The sequence below is a fragment of the Pelobates fuscus genome, chromosome 8 (assembly GCF_036172605.1).
Source record: "Pelobates fuscus isolate aPelFus1 chromosome 8, aPelFus1.pri, whole genome shotgun sequence".
NCBI classification, from domain to species: domain Eukaryota; kingdom Metazoa; phylum Chordata; class Amphibia; order Anura; family Pelobatidae; genus Pelobates; species Pelobates fuscus.
In genome coordinates this window covers 171,025,670-171,036,757 of record NC_086324.1, presented here as the reverse complement: position 1 = coordinate 171,036,757, position 11,088 = coordinate 171,025,670, and the positions used below count along the sequence as shown (strand labels likewise).

General features: G+C 40.8%; 1 protein-coding gene across 1 annotated transcript; it reads left to right on the top strand.

The window, feature by feature from the left end:
* The first annotated feature begins 528 nt into the window (after positions 1-528).
* On the top strand, positions 529-9,207 carry LOC134572016 (up-regulator of cell proliferation-like). The gene is made up of 3 exons (XM_063430781.1): positions 529-667; positions 2,999-3,284; positions 4,297-9,207. The coding sequence occupies exons 2-3, from the start codon at positions 3,020-3,022 to the stop codon at positions 9,018-9,020; spliced, it is 4,989 nt and encodes a 1,662-aa protein (XP_063286851.1). The 5' UTR covers positions 529-667; positions 2,999-3,019; the 3' UTR covers positions 9,021-9,207.
* The last annotated feature ends 1,881 nt before the right edge of the window (positions 9,208-11,088 follow it).

Sequence of the window (11,088 nt, the reverse complement as noted above, 5' to 3'; positions counted from 1 at the left end):
AATCCAAGTGTATTAGTATATCTTTACTATATTTATACTATAGGACCAGCTGACAGATAACGCAAACCCCTTAAATAAGTGAGGCTGCGTCCCTCAACTCCTCTTAGTGAAACTTTTTTTTGTTTTTCATTTCTTTCTCATTTCACTTTCATTTGATTTATCACTATTTGTGTGAATTTGCACTTAAGCCAAATGCAATTTTTAAACCATATATGAAAGTTAAGTTTTATTTTAATTATTCCCCAAAAAACCCAGATTAACACTCTAGATTCCTTTTTTTTGTGCTGATTTAGGTCATTTTCAGGGTTACCCCCTTTCGGAATGTTATTACAGATAAAAGCTCTTTTCCTTAGTTTTGATAATCTTTAATTATGAATAAAATAACAATAAATGAAGAATGTTTCCCTTTAACATTGACATCACATTTGACAGCAGGCAGTAACCCGAGTGTGTGCAGACACCCAGTAAAAATGAAAGTGAAAGGAGCAGAGAAGCTATTTTCAATTTCTGGGAAAGCACAGTGTTTATTGAAAGTATCGAGCAGTTGGGCTACTGAGGTATACAAGTTTTACTGGCCATTTTCAGTAACAGCCAGCATTCTCTCACAACAATCGCCCCCAGCGAGCAGAGCCAGAGCGTCTAACCTGGGACAATTAACAGATTTCAGGTAAATAATTATCACTTTATCTGCAGATTGGCTAATGGCTGCATTGCTTTCACCTGTAAGATAATTAAAGTATGTGGCTGTTTTAATTTCTAATGCAAATCTGGGGTTAATCATACATTTTATAATATCAAAACTGCAGAATATTTGTAGCAACTTTTAATTTATGAAAAATAAATTAATACACATTATGCATTCTAATTTGCTGAATAGACTCCATTGGGGTTTATTGTTCAAAGGATTCCGTGTATAGGAGAGTTTTATTTTATTTTCATTGAAATGCCTCGGACCCGCACATTTTTAGAGCAATGTAATAGTTAGTTATATTGGGTGTTTTTTTTTCTTCTGTAAGCAGAAATGCCACACGTTTTGGGGGTTTCACTAAATATGCAGGATCCTGGGGTGGGGGGGTCATGGCACTGAGGGAGCTGTGATCACATTGTGCTCTGCTTGCACTGCTCACTTGTGCGGCTAGTAGTGATGTCAGGAGCTGTTATGTGATGTCACTATGGTCCCTGCATCACTACAATGTGTGCGTGGGAGCTATGCGGTCAGAGCACCGAAATCCCAGAATGTGTGCGTGATTGTGTGTGTTAGTATGGGAATTGTGTACGTGTGTGTATGAGTGATTATGTTTGTGAGAATGAGTGTGTGAGTACGTGTGCACAATTGTGTGTGTGTGTGTGTGAGAGAAAGTATATAAAGATAGATAAACATATAAATAGATAAACAGAGATAGATAGGGTGTTCCCAAATTCGGTGCTAACAGATGCATGAAAAGTAAATTCAGCCCGCTGTAGTGGTTATGGTGCCAAGAGTCCTCTGGTGCGGACATTTTCAAACAGTGTGATATGTACCTAGGCCTGCCGGCAGGGGTTTAACTGCTGGGCCTCAGTGGATGTCACCAGAGAAGGGCCCCTATCACTGTATGTGTACCTAATTCAGGGATAGGCACTAGATCTCCCATAATGCTCTGACAGCCATAATGCTGGCAAAGGATCAAGGAAGATGTAGTCCACAACACTACTCCTGACCTAATCTCTGCTGGTTCAGTGGGGGTACGATCCCTGGTGGTTCAGTGGGGGTACGATCCCTGGTGGTTCAGTGGGGGTACGATCCCTGGTGGTTCAGTGGGGGTACGATCCCTGGTGGTTCAGTGGGAGTACGATCCGTGGTGGTTCAGTGGGGATATGATCCGTGGTGGTTCAGTGGGAGTATGGTCCCTGGTGGATCAGTGGGAGTACGGTCCCTGGTGGATCAGTGGGAGTATGGTCCCTGGTGGTCCCAGGGTGCTGCTGGCTAGTGCTCATTAAACCCCTTCAGTGACTTACCTGTATTCAGCGCCGATGTCCCTCGGCGCTGGGTCAGGCTCCGCCTACGCTCCTCCACCGCTGACGTCATCCAGCGGGGGAGACCTATTGCGCATTTACGGCCGGCGACGGGGGAGACCTAATGCGCATGCGAGACAATGCTGCCCACGCGCATTAAACCTCCCCATAGGAAAGCATTGAATAATGCTTTCTTATGGGCATGTCGGTGACTCTGGAGGTCCTCACATAGCATGAGGATGTCCAGCGTCGTTATAGCACACTTTTCATGTTCTATGAACACGGAAGTGTCCTCTAGTGGACAGCCACTAGAGCTGGACTTACCCCTGCAAGGAAAATATTGCAGTTTATGAAAACTACAATAATTACACTTGCAGGGTTAAGGGTAGTGGGAGTTGGCACCCAGACCACTCCAATGGGCAGAAGTGGTCTGGGTGCCTGGAGTGTCCCTTTAACTCAGCAATAATCACAGCTGGTCTCTTTTAGCTTAAATTGAGATATTTGGATTTACTTAATAATCATTCTGTGTTTAACTTGATGAACCAACATATATCAATTCTGTATTAAAGGGACACTAGGGACCAGTCAATCAGTTTAGTTTGCTGAGGTGCTTTACAAAACGTGCAGATTTCAATAGAAACAGGCACTTTTATAAATAATACTGGTTACACCCCCTTGGCTGTCAATCAGACACCCAGACCTGTTACTTCCTGGTTTGCTTAATTCAGTTCAGCTACATTCAAGAGACTGCCTAGACTCTAGAGCAACTGCCTTGAAAAGACTTCTCATTGCGCTGCATTGGGATATACCCCCAATACAACATTTGCATTTAATTATGCATTTTTTCATTGAGGATATATCAACACCTTGCAAAAACTACAGGGTACATTCTGGTGCACAGGGTTTCTTTGTGCATCAGAAGGTGATCTCTTTAAAATATACCCCCAGCTGATATTGTAATCTTCACTTTTTAAATAATAACACTCATACATATATTTTGTTCTAGACCCTAAAGTCCCGATAAATCATGGATAACAGTGAACATGCCTCGGAGAGCCTTCGTCATTTGAAGAATGAGTTGGATAAGATCGCTGACTTGAGTCTGTTACTGGAGGTGCTGCCCATTACTCTGGAGGAACAAACTCAAATGCCAACAGACTGTAACCTGAAAGAGAGAATCGAATATTATTTAAATCTGAAACTAGGGGAAGGAGAACCTGACTGTCAGCAATGTCTCAGCTACTTAGAAGAGAGAGCATCTGAAGTCCCAGAGCTGGCCCAGGTCCTCTGGGGTGAGTAATCCCACTGAACGATTCTAAAGTTGGCTAAGTTGTTCCCGTAATTACTTTAATGTTATCATTATTAATAATTGGTATAAAATGGGTTCAGGAGTAATGAACAAAACAATCAAAACACGTTTGTCAGGTATAATGGGTGTTGAGGATCCTGCTCAGTTTAAAGGGAGTAGGGTGCAATTACATAAATATAAATTATAGGACAAATGACAGCTGTAGCGGTATACTGCCTAACATTCCCAAGTTCCTGGATTTTGCGGCACGGTCCCAATGTAAGGCTCCTGCCCTGCTATCCCAGTTTGTGCTGTTGTGTCCCAATTCTAGAGAACCAGAGACATGTCCCCAACAAGTTTAACGTGAGTGCATAATTAGATGTGCATGCGCTGTGTAACTAGGGAGTTCACTCCATGTCAGATTGCTTCAACAGAGCTCTGTGCATGCGCTATCCTGAGTGGGGCCGGCCAGCCACCTGTCTGCTAGTCTGCATACATGTCATTTACTGATGGTGGCCACACATTTTTCCTGGCAATCCCACCCATAACCAGGTCATCGGCATACCCTGGCTAGCTCCACACCCTGTCCTGCATTGGTAGAGTAGGATAGGGTTTGTGCAGGAGAGTTGGGAGGATGTGGGGCAACCAGGAAGTGAGGTATTAAAATGGTACCTGAAATACTTCTCTAAATTAGAAGGTTTTAAGAATTTCTTGAAGACCTGGAGACTAGGCTAGTCTCTAGATCACAGCTAGAGAGTTCCTGTAGGAAAGAGTCAGGTTTTCAGGTGGAAATGGACACAGGACAATGAAAGAGCAAACAGGCTGCATTGTGTCGTAACCTACTGATCAATTTACAAAATATTTGTATGTATATTTACCGATAGTAGGCATAAGCACTAAGGATAGGTGCATATAGTTGGACAGTATCAGAGTGAGACACACTAAATGACCTCATGAAGGCTCGTCTCCCCCAGGTGAAGGAGGGATTAATTAAATTTTCTCTTCGTTTTCCTTAGGCCAAAGAAAGCCATTGGATGAGCTACTATTGCAGTTAAACCTGGGAAATCATAAAAGGTCCAAGCTCTCACTCCAGCAAATACTCTGCATTGGGGAAGAGGTTCTGAGAGGCTTTTCAATATCAGAAGATGAGCCGCAGCAATTCCTAAGAAAACTCCTCACTTTGGATGAAAGTGCCCGATACACAAGGCCAGGTGGTCGTCCAAATATTCATTCATCTGATCCAGATCTGTATCTTAGCTTTCAGTCTAATTCTGAAGATATTATTTCCATCCACCCTCTCGATGTACTTTGTGCTTTTCTTCATTGTTCGGATAATTCTTTGCAACAACAAATTCTATTGAAAATGACCACTTGCCAATTTGCCGTTCCTCTGCTGCTCCCTGCGGGTGATGGGAAGACATACACTCTTATGCTCTGGGCAATGAGAGATATAGTGAAAATGTGGACTCCTCATTCATTAATCAGTATCAGAGGATTTCGTGAAGAAAATTTGGTGGATATTCCGATGCCAACGTTTTCCTTTATGAGATTAGGGAAATGCAATGTATCCAAGTCTAAGTTACTCAATGCAGTTCTCACACCATCTCACACACACCATGATATCTTCATACATCGGGATCTAGAATCAGGGTTTAGTCCTCGCACAATTTCAGATGGACTTCTAGAAATATCCTGGTACTTTCCAGCGGGGCGAGAGCACTCTGACATTTTCCCAGAGCCTATTGCAGTGGCCAATCTAAGAGGAAATTTGGAGTCCAACTTGACCCAGTTCTCTTTTTTAACACAGGTTTCATCTGCCGTGCTAATTTTTACCGAAAGCATTGAAAAAGAACATTACCAGTGGCTATCAGACTGTGAGCCAAGAAATGCTAATTTTTTTTTCATCATCTGTCCACCTGATGGCAAACAGGTCAACGAGGAAACAATTGATTATCTCCAAAAAATATTGCATTTGTTAAAAATCAATAGGTCGCATTGTATAGTGAAAGAACCAATGAACAATGAAGCAGACATGGTAAGGCAAGTGCAGACTCTTATCCGAAACCTCTTGAAGAGTTCTCCAAAGCGAATTAAGCTGGAAGATATGGCAGACTTGGCTTTTGAATTCAGAATTCATGTCGACGAAGACTCAGATGGTTTTAAAATTGCAAAAAAGAGAGCCCAGGAAATCACCAGTGAGATAAAAGATGTTGTACTTCACAAAAAGAACACAATGAAACTTCAGGGGACTCCATGGAAACAGATGGCTAAATGTGAAAAAGAAATTTGTAGAATGAGACAACAAGGTGATGCTAATGGGGAGACATACCGTTCAGAATTAAAAAATCAAATTCTGACATTGCGTAAGGAACAGAGTCGGCAGAACCTACCTGGTGGGATTGAGAAATTCTTGGATGCGCTCATTGAATTGCCACACACAGACAAACTTTATTTCTTGAAGTGGATGAAGTTCTATCTTGACTCGGTTTCTAGAAAGAATCTGACAGGATTAAAAGCAGAATACAGCAAGAAATGTAATTTATCAACTAATGCAGAAGAATTAAAGCAACTAGACCAGACAATAGCAGATACTTCTCTTGGAATTGAACATTACCTGCGCGAGCTGGGACAGTTCTATGAAGCTGAATGTTTCATGGTGAGCAATCAAGAAATTGCTCAGAGACGATTTAGCAAACTCCCAGGAATAGCTGCTGATCTCCTGCTGGATGGGTTCCCATTGGAGCTGATTGATGGAGATGCATCCAATATTCCCCTGCAGTGGATAACTGATGTCTTGACAGAGCTGGACACCAAGACGGGAGGACAATGCAGAATGAGAGTGATTAGTGTGCTGGGAGTTCAGAGTACGGGGAAATTCACCCTTCTGAACACCATGTTTGGTTTGCAGTTCGCAGTGGCCAGTGGACGATGCACACGAGGGGCTTTCATGACACTTATTAAAGTGAAAGATAATATCCAGAAAGAGCTGGGCTGTAACTTTATTCTGGTTATTGATACTGAAGGTCTGAAAGCTCCTGAATTGGCTTCTCTGGAGGACAGCTATGAACATGACAATGAGCTGGCAACGCTAGTGGTCGGGTTGAGTGATATCACAATAATTAACATGTCCATGGAAAACACAACAGAAATGAAGGACACTCTTCAAATTGTGGTTCATGCATTTCTTAGGATGAAAGAAGTTGGGAAGAAACCCAATTGCCAGTTTGTTCATCAGAATGTGAGCGATGTATCTGCCTATGAAAAGAATATGAGAGATAGAAGGAAACTCCTGGAAATGTTAGATGAAATGACAAAATCAGCTGCAAAGATGGAAAAGAGAGATGGGATAACGTCCTTTGGTGATGTGATGGACTATAACCCCGAGGAGCATGTCTGGTACCTACCAGGCCTATGGCAGGGTGTCCCACCTATGGCACCAATTAATTCTGGGTATGCTGAAAGTATTTTTGCACTGAAAAAATATTTATTTGCACTTATGAAATCCAAATTACAGTCTCAAAGTCCTCAGAATATTGGAGCTTTTCTGGGGTGGATGAAAAGTTTGTGGAATGCAGTGAAACATGAAAAATTCATTTTCAGCTTTCGAAACAGTTTGGTAGCAGATGCCTATGATCAATTGTCAATAAAATACTCAGAACTGGAATGGAACTTCCGTCAGAAGTTGTATAACTGGATGATCGAAACAGGAAATATGATCAGGAATCAGCACTCAAGTGGAGAACAAGTGGACATGATGAATGCATTGAGAGTCTCAATGTCTCAAGTGCTCCAGGAAGAGGAAAGAAACATGCAGGGCTGTCTTGAAGCTTATTTTGAACGCAGATCTGAAAATGTGCATCTGGTAAGTAGGCACAGAGAAGACTTCTTCAAAAGTGTAACCAGTCTTAAAAATGAGCTTAAGAATGATCTAACTGAAAGATGTTTAGAAACTGATCGCATCCAAAAGGCAAAGCATCAGATACAAGTTATGAAGGAGAGCTATGCCACAAGAATTGAGGATAAAGTTAGCTCACTTTTGGACAGTTGTCGAAGAAAACAACAAATTCTTGCAGATGAGTTGAAAACCGAATTTGAGACCATGTGGAAAAATACAGTAGATGGGTTTCAAATACATAGATTAAAGAAGCAAGATATTGATCAAGCCATGCTTCAATTATTAAAGAAAGAAATGAACAACAAGGGTGGGCTTATCAATGAGAAATTACTAAGGATTCAACGATTATCAGAATTCGATCAGAAAACTTTCATATTTGAGGACAAGTACACTGACCAAACGTGGTTCCAGAAATGTAAAGATACAATCTGGTATAAAGCATCAGGATACTCCGCCTACTACAATCATGAAGTTTCTTATAAAATCAATCAACTTATAGAGAAACTGATGGCTAAATGTGCTAGTTATGTGTCTGAAAAGGTCAACACAAAAGAGGACTATCATGAAACATTTTGTCAAGCTCTACTAAACATGGTCAACAAGGAACTTCGACAGAAAGAATTCAGTAATCTTCACACTACGGTCTCCCTGGAGCTTGAAGCAAAACTCCTCATTTTAGGAAGAGCAACTCCATGCTTCCAGAAAATGCATGATAATTTTATTAAGGAAAATAATCCTTGGTTATGCCTAGAGTCTTCAAAGTCCCAATATTTCTCCATTTTCAAAAGTATATTCCACGATAAGGATGAATGCCAGAACAGAGCCAAACGTTTCTGTGATTTGTGTCTGACACCAGCATTAATTGAATATGTTGAAAATCATCTTGGAAAAGAAATAGTTAATGACATTTTAACAAATGTCAACTCTTTGGAGTACAAGAGCAGGACATTTTTCCAGTACACTGTGCTCAGAAAATTGTTGGAAGACAATAGATTTGACCAGTATGTAGAATACATTAATAAATATGAGATGTTTGTAAAACAGTGGATCTTAAATTACATTAAAGACAAATACAAAGAACCCAGAAGTTTAGAGTGTTTACAGTTAAAACTTATTTCTTTCATCATCTCAAAAGTCAAGGAAAATCTTCGAGACCCGAAAACCATAGAGAGCTCCAACGTGTCGGACTTCTTAAAGAAGTTTTGCGACAAGCTGAAAAAAGAGCTGGTGATTTCACAAGATGACATAAAAGTGATTGTTTTCCAAAACTCCGCTCCTGTCCAACAGTTTTCTTCTGACATTGATTTCTTCCTCAGTAAGACAGGAGATGAGATCATGTCCACAATGAAAGACGTTGACATTGAATCCGTACTTTCCAAGGTAACAATGAAACCTGAGGATGAGTTGTTTAAGAAGGTCTTTGGATGCGGGAAGCAGTGTCCATTCTGTAAAGTCCCATGCGAGGCCGGTGCTGTTGACCACAGGGAGCATTTTGCCTCTATCCATCGGCCACAGGGTCTAGGGAGGTACAGGTTTGTAGACACAAATGTGCTCTGCTGCACCCTGTGCTCAACAGATGTTATCTCAAATAAATCCTTTAGAAACGTGGACACAAACGGGGCATTTCACCCATATAAAGATTATACTGCATATTACCCTGATTGGAGTATTCAGCCTGACCCCACCATCTGTGCATCTGATTACTGGAAATTCATCTTCAAAGAATTTAACACGCAGTTTGCAAAAGAATACAAGGCGAATCCTGCAGAATTACCGGAGGATTGGTACCAAATTACAAAAGAACAGGCATTACAAAATCTAAAAGAAACATTTCGAATGATATGAAATCCTACATTGTGCTTTAGTAATAATGTACACATCACCCACCAAACTCACAGAAAGACAGTAAAAAATAAAGTCTGTAAAGTCATATGATGGTAGAAATAACAATATAATAAAAACTGTGTTTTCAATGAATTTTTGTGAGCAGGGTGCTGGGTAGAGGGAATACCCAAGGAACCTTAAAAGTGTAAGTAGGGATTGGGTAGGAGGGAAACAGGCCCATGAGAGAATTGGGAAGGGGGGAGAGGGCAGGGGGAGGGGGCGACATAAACCTCTGCAGTCATTTTTATCATATAAATTCTGTATGAATAAAATAAGAATGAAATAAACAGAACATTCTCCTTTGTATTTTTTTTTTACATTGCCAGTACAGTGAGCAAACTGACTCTGGGAGCTATAAACACTATGGGAAAGGGGATCCTTGGCGGGGATATCCTGGTGGTCTGCAAGAGCCCCTTTAAGGGTTACACATTTAATTAAGGGGTTGCTGAGAATGAGTAATTATTGGGGAAATACCACAGTGCAACTGGCCATGTCATAAAGTAGCAAATTCTGCCAGTTGTTACTTAATGTTCGAACCTATTTCCTCCTATAACTAGACCTCCTCATAGAATACTAAACCTTCTGTAGTGCAGTGGTCCAGGCATATCTAAATAATGTAAAATCTGTTGTGATTGTACTGCATTCGTTTTGGCGATACCGGAAGTCAGATGGACTAACTATAAATTCCTTCCAACAAAATGGTGGCATTCTCCATATGTGACCTATTATTGCAATGGAAATAACTAATCAAAATAATGTTCCTGAATAATGCACACATACATGTCATCCCCTATTTGACAGTTAAAACATAATAATGTTACAAATATACATATATACAAGACAAACTTGACAATGAGAGAAATCTCCATGTATCCTTCCTGGTAAAATATTTTATAAATAAATAAACACAGACTCACATAGAACCACTCTGAGCTATCTGTGGCTCCTCGTCAATAGCGCACTTTAATTTTTATGGTCAGCACCTCTCGACCACCAGAGTAAACAGTCCCTGCTGAACAACCAGGGATTTTAGCCCCCTATCTGCAAAAAAGTAAGTTGGAGAGGGAGCAAAACTTTTTTCTAAAAATTTTGTTTTAATGAATAATTAAATTAAAGTAAATACACAACACAAATATCACACACAGCCATCAGACAAGGTAAGTAGTACACCTTTTAAGAACAGTTTGGAAACTTACCTGGGGTATGCCAGAAACCAGTCACTTCCTTCTTTCTAACTGGAGCAAGACTTAGCTCATTGACTGAGAGAGCTCAGCTAAAACTCTCAGCCAATGAGCTGGCTCAGCACTGCAAGGCTTAGGTTAGGATTCTTCTGGTGGACCTTAGGTAACTGCTTGACCATGCTGTAGTGGTTATAGTGCTCAGAGAGTTCTTTTAAATAGATGATCTACATTATAACACTAGGAGATATTACATAATTAATAGAAGTAGACGCAATTCAGAGATAAAGCGTAACAGTCCATAGATGGAAAACAGCATTACACTTCTGATTATACAAAATGCATTAATACCTCCTCAGAGTGATACCGGAGAAACTGACGGAAGCCAAGCACAGAGAGATGGACACAGGTTTCTTCAGGAAGGAAGAGATTCTTTATTCGATTCACCGACCGGGACTCAGAGGGACTAATGTCACCAAAAAACAGCAAAGTCTGAGTCCTGATCATACAGTGTAGGTCCCTTATATAGGCATGTAGCTCCTCCCATAATCAGTTCAACCTACACATACTCTTATCTAATCAACCGAATAGAGACTAAAATCCTGTTTGACCACATGGCTTGCCCAGCACAATGGAGGAGGGGAAATACTCGGATATCCTGTATTCCTACTTATGCTCCTTACACTACTGATTGTATCTTAGCTACGTGTAACTGACTTAACTGGTACATCAACATGTGCAAGTGCACATACCACGTGGCAATCTTGTCCTAGTAAATTTATTTTTACTGAGATTCCACCACATTCCCCCCTTTGATGCTTCTGATATTTCAAAATTCCAGATGCATCACT

Bases quoted from the DNA above. Each gene is read 5' to 3' on its own strand.
- LOC134572016 (XM_063430781.1), top strand. From the start codon at position 3,020: ATGGATAACAGTGAACATGCCTCGGAGAGCCTTCGTCATTTGAAGAAT. The intron at 3,285-4,296 runs GTGAGTAATCCC...CGTTTTCCTTAG, and splicing joins GCTGGCCCAGGTCCTCTGGG to GCCAAAGAAAGCCATTGGAT.